This window comes from Ambystoma mexicanum, chromosome 1q (assembly GCF_040938575.1).
Source record: "Ambystoma mexicanum isolate Mex_15411 chromosome 1q, UKY_AmexF1_1, whole genome shotgun sequence".
NCBI classification, from domain to species: domain Eukaryota; kingdom Metazoa; phylum Chordata; class Amphibia; order Caudata; family Ambystomatidae; genus Ambystoma; species Ambystoma mexicanum.
The window spans coordinates 849,205,481-849,223,872 of record NC_090922.1 but is presented as its reverse complement, the minus strand read 5'-3'; the positions used below and the strand labels follow the sequence as shown (position 1 = coordinate 849,223,872).

Sequence of the window (18,392 nt, the reverse complement as noted above, 5' to 3'; positions counted from 1 at the left end):
CCAGAGTGTTGCATGCTCTGTATTCCTGCATATTCTCTGTCCTTTCCAGAGTTTTTTTTTTGTACTGGTTTTTTATTTCGTTTTCTTGCAGATGGTGTGTTTAATTAAAGTATATATATATATATATTACACAGCCATGCTAGTGGCTGTGTAGTTATGGTTAAGTTGCTAATCCCATAGGAAGAGCACTTTTTGGGCGGCTTATAAATTCGGTCTCCTTGGACGAATCCTCACCAAACTTTGCAAAAACAGTATATGGCCCACTCTGAATTCTTTTACAAAGTTTAGTGAGGTTTGTCCAGGGGGGGTAAAGTTATAGGGGGGTCCCAAAAGTTATTTTTTCCCATAGAGTGAATGTGGAAAAAACTTTTCGCATGCCTACAGCTCAAACCGCTGGACAGATTTTAACCAAATTTGCGGCAGGAGCAGCGGCTTGGTCCCGAAAGCGTGGTTTTGTAAATTTGGTGAAAATCTATCCAGTTGTTTCTTTTAAAATGATCAAAAAGTAGGTCTAAAAAAAATTGTGATATCTATGTCCGCTCCGCAGACACACTTCCCTATTCGCTCCGCGGACAGGACACCGATTTGCTAATCGACTCACGTCATGTCCGGGGACTTGTGATGCGTTCGCTAATTGGATGGTGAAGAGCGTGAAGTGCGTCAGATTGTTCCGATGCACCTGCCATATTGGATCCATGTTTTGTTGTCCGCGGACATCGCAGCAAAAACATGTTAAAAAACACAACATTGCACTTGTTAAACTTATCAAATAATCTCTGGGGAGGTGAGGGTTGATGAGGATGGGATGGGATATGGCTGCAAGACGCAAAAAACTGGTGTTTTTTGTCACGAAAGTCACATGGTACATTTGGAGGTGTTCCACAATATAATGTGCCTAAAGTACAGGCAAAAGAGATTGCATTGTGTAGTCTGCAACCCCAAGTTTATCTTGTGGTATTACAGAGTAATACTACATTCCGAATTCCTGTTACTCTATATTGTTTATGTTGGTTGCCCAATATTTATTAATATTAAATAGAAGCAATTTTGGGTTATTTTACACTCTTAATTAAAGTGCTTGATGTTTATAAATTGATGTGCTGGTGGCACACTAAGAGCGTGGCAAATAAAGGACTAATGTGTCTGTGTTAAAATGTAATTAAAATAATAATGGAGTCAGACTGGCGGCCCCTACAGTCTGGCATCTCAGACAGCCACCTTTAGTGCCTGATGGACGTGGATGAGAATAAGTGTTGTCATGGATGCGGTGAGGCAAGTTGTTGCAAAGTGAGAATATATTTTGATTCTGAGTGAAGGTCACCAGCTTTGAATTTTTGGTTCCGAGCTAAGGAAGCCCATGCATCGGACACCCAGTATAAGGTTCAATTGTTTTTTGACCTTGAGAGAAAGGGACCATTCTATAAGGAATGCAATGAGAGGAGGTTTGTAATAATGAAGATATGACAAGGGTATGCATTCCAAAAGTGTGTCAGGAAAATGTAAATTCAGTTCATGAATAATCCTTGATGTGAACGCAGTGAGCCTTACGGTCTGACTTACGCCAAGAGAATGCAAATGGTGAATATAATGTAAGTTTGATTTTTGACGATTGTATACCGGAACGAGCATTAACTTATTATTATCTGAAGATTATTTTTGGGTTACATTCTATTTATCTGTTCTGTGTGGCTTATTGCAATGAAACGCAAGTACCATATTTGTGTGTAGTTGTCTTTTTTACGTGGTTATGGGGAGTGCAGCATCGAGGTGCATGTAGACCACCACTCGGTTCACCCAGGTTCAACGCTAATATTTCATTAAAATGTCATGTATGTCCATATCGAATTGTGTATCAGTTTTCACGTTGTTTTCTGTTTGTTGAGATTGTTGGATGTCTGTGCTAATCGTTAGTTTAAACTCTATGCTGAGTTAATATGTCAATAGATAAATTGTAATAAAGTTTGGGTATTGAGACACATTTACTGTTATGTTTTCGAAACAGATACATTCTGCCTTTCTGCGATTGTCGTAGGGCCTCATTACACGGAAGGCGGTAATGGTTAAAGGCCACCGTTAATGGTAACGGTGACCGTTAACCATTACCGCCTTACTTGGAGGTCCCTTAGCGGGTTGGTGCTTCAATGCCTGCTTTTTGCAGGCGTTAAAAACCAACCCGCTAAGGGACCTCGGAGCTAATTACGGCACCGCAAAATTGCAGTGCCGTAATTAGCGCCTTCCCCATTCCCATAGAGCCCTATGGGGCAGAAATGGGAATGGGGAAGGGCAATGACGGAAGGGGGATTTACCGCCCCACCAACCTTGGAATGGGGCGGTAAATCCCCTTTCCACCAAGGCAGTGCCGGTATTTTACCGGCATGAGCCATGGCGCTAATAGCGCCATGGCTCACCGCCTTCCGTGTAATGAGGCCCATAGATTCCAGATGCCAACTGACGGCTTCTTCAATCAGCAGCTGAACTTAGTTGTCAACGCCTGGATCACAGTGACTCTTTTTTGGGACGATCACCCAGTGCCCATATGCCCTTACACTGTACTAGCGATTAGGAGTAACATAACATCCTTTACGGTAGTCTAGCCCCAAGTTGATGCAGAAGCCCTGGAATTCACGGTGCAACCCAAGCACTTCTTTTACCAAAAACGAACACCTGGTGTACTCAAAAAGAACAACGCGTGCCTCACGATAAACATTTTGGATCTCGAGTGATGAAACAAATTTGCAATTTGATTGAATATGGCAATAGTCGGATGTTCTCAGAGCGTTTATTGTGAAATAAAAGTACTTTACAAATTGTACAGTGTTGTTATTGTCTTTTAAAGTACGGTTTAATATTCCAAATTGTGACGTGCTGTGTTGTTAGTCGATGTGTGTTGATTTTTGGGTTCTGCGTCACGTCACATAGGTGATTAGGGGCGCGTTTGGCTACGCTGACAAGGAACGTCACCGAGAAAGGTGTAGAATATCACTAGGTTTGGTGATGTGAGGCTCAGGGGCAGGGCACATGATTTAGTGACGTCAGGGCAGTTTACTTTAGGCAGATGCGGCAATGGATAAGAATAGCACAAGATAGACGTGCCCTGCTGCCAGATTTCGTATGTTTATAAAAGAGGAAAAGTGAGGTACGGTGAATTGGAAATGTTTGCGATAGATCAACGTATGTATAAAAATACATGGCCGAACGCTCGGGACAATAATATTTTCTGAGCATTGCACTTGTGAAACTTATGAAATAATGTCTGGGGAGGTGAGGGGTGATGACGATGTATGGGATATTTCTGACCTGATTTTGAATGCGTTTACAAAGTTTGGTGGGATTTTGTGCAGAGCTTATATGACGATTGTACATGCATTCATTTGACAGTTTAAAAAAAATAAAACGTGGGTCGATTTCCAAGCAAACCTGCCTAAGGCACATTGCCAAGGATCTACAAGCATGGTTTGGAAATGTGGCAGTGTTTTCTTATTTGACAAGTGTCATAATGTAGTTGAAAAAATAGCGGTATAGCTTTAGTGACTGAGGAGTAGCCTTTGGCCATGGGCAGTGGCCAGAATGTCCGGGTCATGGAATAAGGTCATGATCCGGACAATCTGGCTACTGGCTATGACATAGGATTAAAGTGGCGATGTCCACCTGGGACTGGCTTTGTGGTAAAGTAATTCGAAATTAGGATAGATTTGAAAGGGAAGAAAAATGTGCTCGTGGTAATATGGTCATAGGGTTCTCTTTTTGCCTTCTGCAGGTTGACATGGAAAGCAAAGAGGGGCCCTGTATGGAACCCCCACCTTCCCTTTCCATGGTGGCCATCTTGGAAAAGGATTTTCCTTCCTAAACCTGTAGGATGAAAAATCCTCTTTTTTAGTACTACGGGGTCCCGCTTTGGGAATGTAGGCTGCTAATGGCCTCCATCCCCCATTTCAGGGGCTGGAATGGGTGGATAATGGTCCAGAGACTTCATTATCCACCCTCGCTTCGCTTGGGCTGATAACTTGAGGTGCTTGGCCGGTATCCAGCGTTCCAGTCCCTGGAACGGAGGATGAATGCCCCAATATTCCCATTAGTATAACACAAAATGCAAATGGAAATGTTGGAAAATCTTATTGAGTCTATGTACTTTACTGAGAAATATAAAGTAGATGGAGTCCATGCAGTTTTTTTTTTAGTTCTATTTTTTAACTGTGAAAGGGGGTTCGTAAAGGAACATTTATTTTGTTTTTGGATGGATTTTTTTGGCAGGAGAGCTTAGAATGAAAGGTGGGGAGGGAAATGAGGGAAGAGGCACCAAACCCTAATATGGAGGGGCAGGTGGACAGGGGAAAATGTTGCGCGTGTGTTATTTCTAGAGTAGGGCTTAGTGTTTCTCATGCTCCTTGATTACTGCAGTGGTGGTGTCTCTTGGGGAGGAGGGATGGCCTTAGCTGATGCCATTTTAAGATAAATAGCAGCTTTGCAAAAAGTATGTACTGTGTACTAGATTGTTAATGGATGAGTAGGAATAGGTGTTGGAGCTGTGCAAGGGAAATTTTAAAGTTGAAATTTCCTAGATCATTAGAAAATGCAGTTCCAAACTGTCCGCGAAGCACAGATCTTATTGTGAAGTGCGTACAGGTTCTGGGACACGTCATCATGGTGAGCGCCAGCATATGGTCATGTGGCACTCTCCGGAAGGTCTGCAATGAAGTCAGATGTTCGTAGACATTATGGTTAAGTTGCACTAATAAAAACCCATGAAAGTCAATGAAAAGACTTTGTTAAGGGGACGTTATGGTTAAGTTGCGCTACTAAAAACCTATGGAATTCACTGAAAAAACTTTGTTAAAGGGACGTTATGGTTCCAAGTAAAACCGAAAAACCCCTGAATTTCGCCAGTTATTGTAAGCTAAGCAACCATAACTCACGCCACCACCATGCACTGCTAAGACTAACATCCAAGACATCAAAGATGACATCACAAATGTCACTGATGACATCACTGATGACATCACATGTGCATTTACCTTTCATGAAAAGTCTGCACAAGGGATTCTTATTGTAATGTTAATAAAAAAGTATCAAGGATCATTGGAATAAGTATCATGAGATACGTAGTGCATTCAGTAATGCATTAATCCAAGTAGCATTGCATTATGAAGTTTTTTCCAATTTACTAAGGTCCACATGTAGTAACATAGGCATAGTGTGCAGCAGACATGATGAAGATGCAATATTAATAATCTTACCATGTTAAATACTACAATTATAAATGCTTCCTTATTAGAGTCTTGCATACTGTGAAACATTTAATAAGTACCTAATCAAACCCACTTACTCCATTATTGCATTACTGCACAAAACACAAACAGACAAGAACACATACAAATAGAGCATATACAGGGAAACTGAAGTAAACAAAAAAACAGCAGTATTACCCGGCAATCTTCATAACCTAACTGATTATCTTCATGCACAGAAATGATTGCTCTGCTTTAAAGCTACTACTTCCCTATGTATAACTATCACATATTGTGACTAGACCCTAAGGAAAGTAGTGTACGTGCAATGTGTACAAATATGAGCATATCCATGGAAAGTACAGTAATAAAAAAACAACAGAACTATAAAACAGTGTTTCGATAACCTTACTAATCATCTTCATACATAGAAAGCATTGCTGTCTTCCAAGTCTGTGTTTTCCCTTTCTATATGTTTCATATGCTTTGAGTGGACCCTAAGTGAATTACTGTAAGAACATATTTGAAGTATAAGTCTACAAATATAGTACTTTGTACTATCATATAGTGAATTTTTAGTTCCTGACTGTTACTGGCCTAGATATATTAGTAAAGGAAAAAAGAGTGAGACAGACATGTGATGTCATCAGTGATGTCATCACTGACATTTGTGATGTCATCTTTGATGTCCTGGGTGTTAGTCTTAGCAGTGTACGGTGTTGGCACGAGTTATGGTTGCTTAGCTTACCATAACTTGCGAATTTCAGGGGTTTTTCGGTTTTACTTGGAACCATAACGTCCCTTTAACAAGTTTTTTCAGTGAATTTCATAGGTTTTTAGTAGCGCAACTTAACCATAACGTCCCTTTAAAAAAGTTTTTTCACTGAATATATATATAAATATATATATATATATATATATATATAGTTTCATAGAAACTTTATTGACATTCCTGTGATACATTGCTGTTTAGGCCACTAGTCAATCACATTCATGCCCCTCTTAAGAGTACAGCCTTCCCTTGGCCCAAGTTACCACAAAAGGTGAAGGAGGTATATCTCTTAAGTGTGCCTGATTTTATTTTTAAGACTATGTTGGCTCTTGGTTTGTAGATGCGTAACAGCTGACTGGGCAATTCAGCCTCTACTTAGCCTTGTGCTCCTACAGGACAGAAGTCAATTTGTCACACTTATCTTCACATGCAATGTGGAAAATATTCATGTGGAGTTCCTCCTTTTGCAGGCTGCCTTACTCCTGATTCTCCCTTCAGATAACTCAGGTAAAATGCTAACCATAACAAACATATGGGGCCTCATTACGAGTCACTCGGTATGGAAATAACAGTGGCGGTAAACCCGCCGCCACCGTTGTTTCCATACCGGATGATCTCGAGTCCTGCAGGCGGAGGTGTCATTCCCGCCAGGTCTGACCTGGCGGGTTTAACACCACCCACCTGCAGGCAGATGTGGAAACACCGGCACCATCACGAGATTGTGCCGGTGTTTCCACTTCCCCTTTCCCATTGAGTCCTATAGGACTCAATGGGAATGGGGATTTACCGAATTCCGCCCCCGGAATTCCCGGGTCACCGGGGTCGTAATGCCCCGGTAATTCCAGGAATCACGGAGGCGGAATGGTAATACGAGTCCGGCGGTAACCTGCCCGAATTTCAGGCACGGTTACCGCCGGACTCGTAGTGAGGCCCATGGTCTCTGGGCGTAATGTCAGAGACAGATGAAACAGAAATTCTGTGAAAATGGGAGTCAATACTTATACCTTCCTTTATGGAGAAAGGTTAGAATGCAGCATTTTCATTGGGATGCGGGCAGCGGTCGAAGTGGGTAGGAGCGGTTGGGAGCGGTGCTCCTCTACTTTTTAAAAATATTTACTTTTCCTATACTTTTATTTTAAAAAGAAACCGTTCCAAAATGGTTTGGATTTCAAATAAAAGTGTAGGAAGAAGTTGAAATATCCACTCCAGTGCACTGCACTGAACATCCCATTAAACAGCAGGCCTGTTTGTTCAGAGCTTTATATGGCGTGTTGGAGGGGGCGTGGTGATGGGGTTTGTGGGGAGCAGAGGCAGGCCAGCAGGGAACATAGATCCACTACTTCTTTTCGTACACTTGGAACAACTGGATGCAGGGGAATGTCTGTCTTTGAGTATACACTCATATTCACTGTCTAAGAAGAGTGAGGAGGACGAGGATGACCATTCTTTGTAGACTCAATGTTTTTTAAGTTAATTGGCAGGCAGGGGATTTCGTTATACTTCTGGCACTTCACACCTTTACTCAAGCTTTTCATGACAGTTAACATGGCAAAAACGAGCACATATTAGGATCCTGCCTATTAATATTATAAGAAGAAGAGCCACCCCAGTAAACCTTTAAATACATTCAATCAACGTGCATTAAACTTACGTGGATCGGTGCATGTAGGATACTTAAATCCAGCCGCAGTGCATCTTACAAACAGAGAAACTGGCGTTGGTGCACGAAATCCATCTATACATGTGAAACGGATTGTTTCACCCTCCAAGAAAGACACTTTTTCTCCTTCTCGTATATCCAGTTCCACATTGTGTTCTTCCAGTTTATCTGACTCCACTTGACAAGGACCTGCAAAAAATTGTCAAGTATTCTCATTCAAGTGAAAACGGAAATGAGCACAGTGTCCCTTCATCATGAAGTAGAGTAAGCAAATCAACTCGCTTGCAACATCATCAGTAAAACATACAATTATTTTACAAAGTACATTATTCCACTAACCACAGCGGGAGCCCTGTTGGAAGCCCATTCTTGGTCATTTCTCTATGGCAGAATTTCATGTTCGTTTAAGGAGTAAGCGTTTGTGGATTGTCTGACACACCAAGAGTCCGATTACAAGGTAGACCGCAGTGTTGAATCTCATTAGGCCCTTATTACGAGTTGGCTGGTATCCTGGCCGTAATTCTGCCAGGATACCAGCAAACTGTATTACCGTTACCGGCACACTGTCCGGTGCAAAGGCCACTGGATTTTGAGTGCCGGTGACGGTGGGACTCCATGGGGGAGTTTGCCAGTATTACAGGTCCCAGTATTCCTGGATTTTAGCCGGTAAGGTGGCAGGTGTCCACAACCTTGTGGAACACTCCCGTCCCCTGCGCACCAAATTATATTGCAGTCCAATCAATATTTTAGACCATCTGAATCAATTTCTTATCATGTACCTTTCTGTAGTCACTTACTTCGACAATTTATAAATCAATAACTACGATTGTTCACAAAGCAGTAACGCCTGATTATCATTGCTTTGTGTATATGAGTGTGTAGTCCGGATGAGCCTGTAGTGCGGTTGGCCGATACGAATGGTTTTAAGCGCCTGAAATGGTCGTAAACGCGTAGAACAGTCTGAGTACGTGGAACGATTGGCATACATGGAACCTTTGGAGTGAGCGCGACCGCAAACGCCTAATATAAACCACCTTATCACATCTCCACGCTTACTCTCCTCCTTACACCACAACTCATCTAGAACACAGCGATACTATGACACCATTCGGTATAGCTGTTCTCATACCATCATTCTGCCTCATACTTCCCATCACCCTATCTAATTCACTGCTGGTTATACACCTCCAAGCCTAGGCGTTCTCTTCAGGCCTAACGCAGCAAGTATCGGTCTGGATAACAACCTGCCAGAACAAACACATTCTATTGATCCCTCAACCACCACACCTACCTCTAAGAAGCAGCTATCACACAACTACCTCACCAGCTTCACACATAACTAGCGCTCACACGTGCCTTTTGACTCCCTCTATTTCTCTCTACTGACTTGAACTTCGGTTCCCGAGGGCGTTCAACCTACCAGCGCCTTGAGACCATACCAATGGTACATAAGGCGCTACATAAATGCAAAATAACATAACATACCATAACACAACATATACTTATATTTGTAGCTGTTTTTTAACGAAAAATGAGTCCAAAATTCATACATCAACAATTCATAAATCATAAATACAAAAATCACATGCTCTACGAGTTTTGGGAAATTCCATTCCTTCTTCAGAAGCTATTATTGATACTTTTATACGTCAAGTTGCTTGTTGCTTTTCAGAACTTGCAACAAAAAAAACAGAGTATACTTACATTAAGTAATCAATATCTGTCGTGATTTTTGGTTAATATTCACCTGGTGAACACACTCCAAACTGTGAGCACTATGTTCAGAGAGTATTATTACAGCTGGTAAAGGTTACCAGAAAATCCAGTAATCCCTAGTGAGTAGAAAATACATTTTCAGTTACTTGATCTGTTGCAAACTAGAGGTGGAGGGTGTGTCTTCCTTTTTTCACTAAAAAATGGCTTCTCTCACATTGATGGCCAGGGGCGTTGCTAGGGGGGGGGGCTGAGGGGGCTATAGCCCCTGACCTTTTGGTTATAGCCCCGGATAGAATCTCAGGAGCTACAGCCAAAAGACTAGCTAGCCCCCAGTCTCAACAGTTCCGACATCAGCTTAGCCCCGGGTCTTTTCCAGACCTAGCAACTCCCCTGTTGATGGCCTGTTCAGATTCAACTTTGTAGTGTTGTTGCCAATATTCTGATACCCGTAATATCATCCGCAATCAGATAGAGTCTGTTGGTGTAAAGAATTGTGCTTAATGTACTAAATGTCCCATGGTTTCCTGGTAATAATGCATTAATAGTGTTCCAGAAATTCTAGATCACACAGATTCAAACTGTTTAATGAGGCCTACCTGTTCCCTGCTTCCTCTTGTGTCTGTTTGATTCGCAGAATGAGTCTCGGCCGATTCCAAAATGGCTGATATTTACCACATAACTTCATCATGTTGTAGCATGATGACGTTACCCGTGTTACTCGGTTCGGAATAAGCAGAGTGTTTTATATTAGAGCCTCAAAAGTTTAATACGATTCCCACTGTCCCTATGTTAATGTAACCTCCAATGTCTAAATCTCTCCCTGAGGAGCAGTGCTAAACTATTATCCGAAATATCGATCTTTATGAGAAACGCCTAATGTGATCAAAGTTCTTTACAGTGACTGTTAAATAAATATACTTACCCGACTATCAAGAGTGGAATTCTTTTACACATTACGTTCGTTACAAAGTAATTTCAATGTTGTAAACTTCTAGAGGTGCAATATTAATGAAATCCCATGCTTCCAGTCTATTATTTGTCATAATAGTCTGTGTGCCTTGCAGTTTTGAATCGAATACAGAGGGCACTTGGCTTCATTATAACTGCATACGATCCCGCCAAGCACTGAACCAAATAACAATGCACTTTGTAGAAACTGGCTTTGTGTTTCTAAGGGTAGGAGAAGTGTAGTAATCTGGCCTACAGATTAGCTGTGAGTGTGAGGTCATCTACAGTGGAATGTTTGTGTGGAAGGTTTGTGTGGAGGTGTTCTGCTGGTGACGGTTGGAGAGGAGAGTGAAGCAGTGAGCTGAGAAGATGGGTGTGGGGGTGAGCCCGGTGTTTCCCGTGTCATCTTGTGTCCCCTACCATCCCTGTGTCTTGTGGAGGAGTTCAGGACATGGACAATAAAGAACCCGAGAACTTACCTTGATGTGCTGGCGGTCCATCTTTGTTACACTGGCGACGAGGATGGGATGGTAGGTGGACTGCCTTATGTTGGCGCTGCTGGGGGGGGGGCAGCACTCCTGCAACACTGCCCCTGTGATGTCCCCCCCACACCCAGGTGGGTCTGTTTCGAGTTGGCTCGCCGTGGGTAGTCTCTTGCCCTTTGGGACTACGTTGGGCTGAATTTGTTGTCTCTGCCCATTTGGACCAATGGCGGTTTCTCTCCGTGTTGTGGATGACGGTGCTGCGGTGTACTGTGGGCTGGCGCCCCTCTGTCACGTTGTTGAGGGTGATTTATAGCACAGTCCGTGACCTGGAGTGGCAGCTAATCAGCTTTGCGTGTTCCCTGCCAGTGGAGGTTTAACGCGGCTGCAGCGCAAGAGGAAGAATGGGTCCATGGTGTGCGGGAAGTTCGGAACCTTTCTAGAGATGCAGCAGATCGTTCTTGCGGCGTTGAAGTGGACGCCATCAGCACTGCTGGTCGGGGGAGTGGTCAGCCGAGTGGTCCTCCGGAAGAGTTAGCCAGCTGTTGCCTTTGCTGTTGGCTCTTCCGTGCGCGCTGCCCACCTCCCAGCTTTGTAACGTGCATGTTACGGCAGCGGTCTAGGAGCGTCTTCAGGGACATGTTGCCTCCTGCCTGTCACCTTTATGTTGCCTTGATCCAAGGTGGAGTGGACCGCGGTGCGGGGAACCTCCTTAGGAATTACTGCGACGTGGGCGGTCGTCAGAGGTTCCGCGGCAGGATGTCAAGCATCAGGATTGCCGGTTTAGTTGGTGGAGCCCTTTGTGTCGGGGGCTGCGGCTACTGGAGGAATGATGACGTCACGTCCAGGTGCTCTGCTCCAGCCTATCACGCGCCTGGGCCGTTGTTTCCCATGGGCTCTTGCACGCGCCTCTCGTAGACATGTAAACAATGATACGTCCGTCAGTGGGCGTGTTCGGAGTGCCACGTGATTTTATCAAGTCTTTGGTTTTCAACAGGCCGTGCGCAGCTTATCGGAAGCGTGTTGGCTGCGTCAATGATGAGTCTTGCAACAACCCATTGACAAGCCTGCGTGACCAGGAACTGAAAACAGGATGTATGGGAACCCGCATTTCATATGGAGTGTGTATTATCTTATGGAGTGTGTGTTATAGCGGATACGGCTCCAGGCGTATCGTTGGGACCAAGTGTCTACGTGGAGCACGTTCCGGGAAGTCAAGACTGCCTAGGTTTGGAGTCAGGTTAGTGTGTGGGCCATATGTGTGGGCATGAGTGAATATATGTTGTGGCCCATATATTAAGGTTGGGTAGAGATGCTACAGTTTTATGCCCCGGGGGTAGTGTCAGGGTATGTTATTAAAGGCCTTTGTCTCGTCCCTGTGTGGTCCTTGTTGTGGCCTTCCGTGGGACAGTGAACCATGTAGAGGGGTTTAGTGTTTTTCCCTTAGGTAACTCCCAGGTGTGAGGGAGGGGGATTGCAATGTGAATCATTCTGCGGGAATATAATGTGTTTCATTCTGCAAGTGACTAAAGACATTGCTTTGTTTCATTTGGGGGATGGAGCGTTGGTCCGGGCAATGTAACCCCAAGTAGTGTGGATTGGGGGTGAACTTACTTATGCAGTAAATGCATCGTGAACTTACTTTTGCAGGAAATGCATCGTGAACTTACTTATGAGGGAAAATGCAGTAATGTGACTTTTCACTGAACACGGACTTTCATGCAAATCATTATTGTGTTGCGCCCAGGAGCCCAAGCTGGTGGCATTGAGGGATGGGCTGGGGGTCGTCATCATCCAATGTTTTCACATGTGATGTTTGGTTCACCTTTGAACATGTGATCTGTTTTCAGTATGTTGCATTGAATTTCCATCCTTGTTATGCAATGTTACCAAATGGCAGTTACGCATGCCTGATGTCGTCAGTGTTTGGGTGTGAATGTGTGTGCGGGTGCATGCTGTGGTTTGGCGCTCCTGCAGTCACGTGTTATTACAGCTTTGGGATGTTTGCGCTTTGTATGAGTGACGTTGTGGTTGCTGTGTGCTGTCATGGGTTAAGTTGTTTTGCCCGTGTGTTTTGTGTCTTGAGTGCATGGTCAGGAGTGCATGAGTCCTTGTGTAGTGCCTGGTTTAAGCCGGGGTTGGTCGCTATATTTTGGCACTCAGGGGTGTTGATCTCATTATCTTGAGTTTCCTTCTAACTGGTGCCTTCCAGGTTAGGTGGCAGTGGTGTTGTGTTAAGGTCATTAGTGCCTGATGGGTCAGGGTAGGTCGCTATCGACCCGAGCGATTGTTGTTTCTGGTGCCTTAGGTTGCAGGGTTTGTCACCTTTGGCATTCTTGTTCCGTCATTAGTGCCTGTGTTGTCAGGGTTGGTTGCTTTTGGCGTGTGTTAGGTCGAATTTTGTAATGAATGTTATGATCTTCCATAGGTTCCGGCCTATTGGCCGAGATGGGTCACTATGGTTTGGAGTTTAGCTTGACCAGTGTGTTTTCTGATTCCGAGTGTGGTAAGTCAGGCTATCTCCTGGTGTGTTCAATAACGGTGTTTTGTATATGGATGGAATGACTAACGGTTGTGCAGAGAAGCAGTATTGGGTTGTGGTTCTTCCTTATACTGCGGTTCGTGGTTCTTTGTGTGGTTCCTCGGTCATTGTCAGGCTTTTGTTGTTGCTTCCTTTGGGGGTGGTTGGCTAGTGCTCGGAGGGGCAGCTCTGAGACTTCGGGGTGGCAGACCGAAGTGGAAGGTGACTTGTGCTAAGGTGGGTAAGTTAGTTAGGGTAGTTGTGTTAGTGTTGGCTAACAATAGTTTGGCTAGGGGTGGCAGCCCTAGGTCCTGAGGGGCAGCTCGGGACAGGCGAAAGTGCTATGTTTGTTATTTTGTGGCCTCGAGGTGTGGACCGAGGGAGTGATGAGTTGTTTTTAGGTTGCATGCCGTTGGCACTTTCTACTTGGTCCGAGGGTGGCCTGCAAATGTTGTCCTTTCGTGTGGTTCCCATTATTGGTGCTACCATGGTTTCTGCACATAGACGGCCGCTGCATTGCGGAATCCTGGTAGTGTGTTGTGTTGGGGTGTTAAGGTCTTGTGCTGGTCACATTACCTTGTCATTCTTTTGTTTTCCCATGGAGGGAGTGGTGTAGAAACTGGCTTTGTGTTTCTAAGGGGAGGAGAAGTGTAGTAATCTGGCCTACAGATTAGCTGTGAGTGTGAGGTCATCTACAGGGAATGTTTGTGTGGAATGTTTGTGTGGAGGTCTTCTGCTGGTGACAGTTGGAGAGGAGAGTGAAGCAGTGAGCTGAGAAGATGGGTGTGGGGGTGAGCCCGGTGTTTCCCGTGTCATCTTGTGTCCCCTACCATCGCTGTGTCTTGTGGAGGAGTTCAGGACATGGACAATAAAGAACCCGAGAACTTACATTGATGTACTGGCGGTCCATCTTTGTTACACACTTCAACCATGGAAACAGCAAGAATCTGTTTCCTACCAAAAACGGACCCCCCCGAGGGTCTAGCTCACTCACGCTAATCACTACTGCAACATACGCCACCTTGCCAAATCATGATTAGCACACGGCCGGTGTCACAGCTTCAAACAACACGTACAAACTGCACAATAATCACCCGGAACCCACAACATGTCACGCCATGCCTTCAATAGAGCCTGCACTGGCCCTTCCACTCATGTAGCTTGCGTCACATCTAGATAGAATTGTGAGTGTTAGCATCTGCCAAACTCAGCTGAAAATCTTAACCTTAGCATGCATCACATCTAGATAGAATTGCGGATGTTAGCTTGTGTTGCATCTAGATAGAATTTGTGAATGTTAGCATGTGCCACATATGGCTGAAAGACCTAACGTTAGCATGCGTCACATCTGGATGGAATCGTGATTGTAGGCTTGCGTCACATCTAGATAGAATTTGTGAATGTTAGCTTGTGCCACACTTGGCTGAAAGTCCTAACCTTAGCATGTGTCACATCTACATAGAATTGTGAATGTTGGCATACCTGACAACTGGATAGAGTTGTGAATGTTAGCAAGTGCCACACTTTGATGCAATAGTGAATGCTGCCAACTAACCAATCCACTAACAATTTCATCTGTCTGCATACACCTCTCAAACTCAAACCAAACACAACCACAAGTCTTAAACGCAGCAAACCGCACTGGCTTCACCACACTGCAACAACAAAACAAACTGCACATAGACTTGCACAACAGAACACGACGACTACCGACCGTAAAACACCCCAAGCCCAGCCAACGGACCCACCGGGCTGAGGCTGCCAACAGCACATCACTGCTTTCTTGCACTTTTCCAGCTCATTCCCACTAACTCAACCTCCACTCTCCCTTTTTCATAGCCGCCAGAGCGCCAGGGGACCACTCCGGTGGTGATAGTATGCGGTACAAATATCCTTTAACTTTAACATGTATCTCACACCAAAATTAAGGATCACAGCCTCATAGTGCACAGCAACCAAGCATTTTCAAGAAAATGCATATGTACTTATCCTCACTACACAAATGCTCCCATGACCCTATGCAGGCCTTTAACTTCAGAATTTCCATTGAAATACATCCAACTTGTTTTACAGGGCCCATCAAGAGCCCAGCTCTAATTACAGGCAAATTACCCGACTATATGAACTAGAACCCCACAAGGGGACACTGACAAATTTACTTAGGTAAGCAGAACACACCGCCTATGCTATCATTAGCCAGAAACTAGTCTAGAACCTTTGCTGACCTTGCTAATTCTTTTCTCTCTCTCTCTTCTCTCATCCCTTCTACATAACATGTATAAACATGATGTTAAAATGTAAACAATAATACAAATGCACTATTATGACTGATGCCAATGTTTTTGAAACGTCACCAAACCACAATGCACAACTATCACACAAAATTCTTTTTAATGTCACACCTAAACACCAAAATGTCACTGTATGTACATATTTTTAAACTTATATCAGCCTTGAAAAGGACCCAAGGGTCTAAACACGTGTTAGCGGACCTCACATAGTAACTCAATGAGTTATAAATAAATACTTAACTTATGCACCAAGCACTGAAAAATTCAGAAAACGGTGTGGAAAATCACTTTCTTTATTGAAGAAACTGAGAAACAGATGCAATGGCCCTCATTACAACACAGGCGGTAACCAATGGCGCTATTAGCACCATGGTTGCTGCCGGTATTGTAACGAGTCCGCCAACGATAAATGGGGAAATACCAGCCCATTCCAAGGTTGGCAGGGCGGTAATTCCCCATTTACCATTGGCCCTTCCCATTCCCATTTTTGCCCCATAGGGCTCAAATTGCGGTACCGTAGTTACCTCGGAAGTCCCTTTGCGGGTCCCTACTTTAACGGCGGGTCCAGACCAGCCGTTAAGGTTGGGAGCCGCAAAGGGACCTCGTAATCAGGCGTTAAGGGTTTAACGGCGCCAACACCTTTTACGGCGCCGTTAAACCCTTAACGCCAGGGTTGTAATGACCCCCAATGTATATTTACTCCCCTTGACTATGATTGTCCCAGGCTACACTGTGAATCGTTTGGGAATTGCTGGGGACACAATCCTCCGTACTTTGTTCTAGAGAGGAGTTCCCAGGAGTTGCAGGTTTGAGTGCTTATTCCTGTGGGGTCCAACTTCAAGATGCAATACCCGAATGATGAATAATGCAGACTGTCACCATGCGGAAACCTTCAGGACACTTCACAGGATGGATGAAGATAAGTTCCAGCGACGGTCACCAATTGCAAAAGCAGCTGCAGCACAGTCTCCTTTGATGCTGGGAGACTGACATTTTGGGAGAAAGTGTCTTATGGCGCAAGCTGGTGACCACAGCTTAACATGATATGCAACAACTGCAGCAAGATAGCCCATGAGGGAGCTGGTCAGTTCACTGGGCTGTCCAGGGAAACTTCTGAATGCTCTTGGGCATGCAACTTGGAGTATGAGTTGAAACTAGTTGGTCCCACTAGTCCAAGGGCTGAAGCACCAACAAGGGTCTTTACAGATCAGGCAGAGATGCAGGGCTTCACCGGGACAAAAAAGAAGGCCAAACTACAATATGACCAAAGAACAAATGAAAGCTTTGTGGTATGGCCATCTTTGGGTGCTCGACACCTTTAGTAGCTATTTGCGGTAAATTGCAAATTAAAATAAAATAAAAACTGTAAAAATATTACTGCTGCCACCAGCTGGTCTTAGGCAAATATAAAAAGTAATCAAAAACTCCTAGGAAAAAAGGTTAATGAGATACAAAGGCCCTCATTCCGAGTATGGTGGTAGTCATGGTGCTATTTGCGCCATGACTGCCTCCCATACTGGTACCGACTCCGGTTTGGTTCAATGGGGATTTACCGGTCCATTCCGACCTTGGAGGGACCGGTAAATCCCAATTTACCAAACCATTCCCCAAATACCATTTGAGCCCCCATAGGGCTCAATGGGAATGGGGAGGGTGCAAATAACAGGCTGGCGTATGCCAAGCCCGTTATTTGTGCCCAGGTCCCTTAACAGGTCCCGTCCTTAACACCTGGTCAGACCAGGCGTTAAGGAAGGGACCCGCTAAGGGACCTCATAGTAGGGCAGTAAAGTATTACCGGCCCGTGCCCCTTACCGGTGCCCGGTATCCCTTACTGCCATACTCGGAATGAGGGCCAAAGTATCTCCATCGCACTGCACTGTAAGGTGCTTTGTGCAATATACAAAATAAAGAAATACATAGTGTTAGGCAGAATTATATGCAGTACCCTTTGGGGACACCACACACAATTAAGACTACAAGTGACAGTACAAATTCACCTTTGGTACATGCCTGTACTACACAGTAAAAGTGGTAGCGATGGCTGAGCAGCCAGACTTATCTCAAGAGCAAGTGAGCAGTACCAATAGTTACACAAAGGACAGCAATTACTATGATTCAAACAAACACTGACTCAAGGTTTCTGAGTAACAGAATACACATTTATTTACACATCAGTTGTATAACATCTCACTAAACTAAAGCATTTTAAAAATTACACTCTTAATACACCACACCAATCCCAATAGATTCCAGACAAGTTAAGCTCATAAATGAAGCATGAGCAAAATGGCACTCCAGCAATTTAAAAGGGAGGGAAAGACAAAGTTTAGGCAGAAATTGAGCAGCACCAACAGGTAAGTAAGCAGGGCAATCTAGAAAGAGGAACTACAGTGAGGGAATCAAATCAAAAAGGCTTAGGGCCAAAGTCAATAGGACAAAAGTCTTTTGCTCAAGATCACACAGTTCAGGGTAGTTTGCGGTGTCTTTGCCAAGAGTTGCGGACGAAGTTGGTCAGCAGAAAAGTTAGTTCAAAGAGTAGAGAAGGACAAGCCCTCGGAGTGGAGAAAGATTTCACACACTTTCACCGCGGCTGGACGAAAAGAACAACCGGATTTGAACAGTACCTTTAAATGGAGAAGAAGCTGTAGCTGAGGCGGACGTTCCTGGCAGGTCCTGCAGCCTCACGGTTCCTGAAGCGACTGTTGGACTGACACAATGTAGGAAGACTTGAGGGTCCTGCACTGCCTAGGGAAGAAACCAGCAGCAGAGCAAAGCAA

The 18,392-nt window shown here is 44.3% G+C and overlaps 1 protein-coding gene across 2 annotated transcripts in view; it reads right to left on the bottom strand.

Moving 5' to 3' along the window:
• Positions 1-18,392, bottom strand: part of LOC138537956 (complement factor H-like) — a 498,187-nt gene that overhangs the window by 98,312 nt on the left and 381,483 nt on the right. For both annotated transcript variants that reach the window (XM_069641492.1, XM_069641493.1), the window contains one exon: positions 7,649-7,846. In XM_069641492.1, the coding sequence (XP_069497593.1) occupies positions 7,649-7,846 (198 nt within the window). The remainder of the gene's footprint in view (positions 1-7,648; positions 7,847-18,392) is intronic.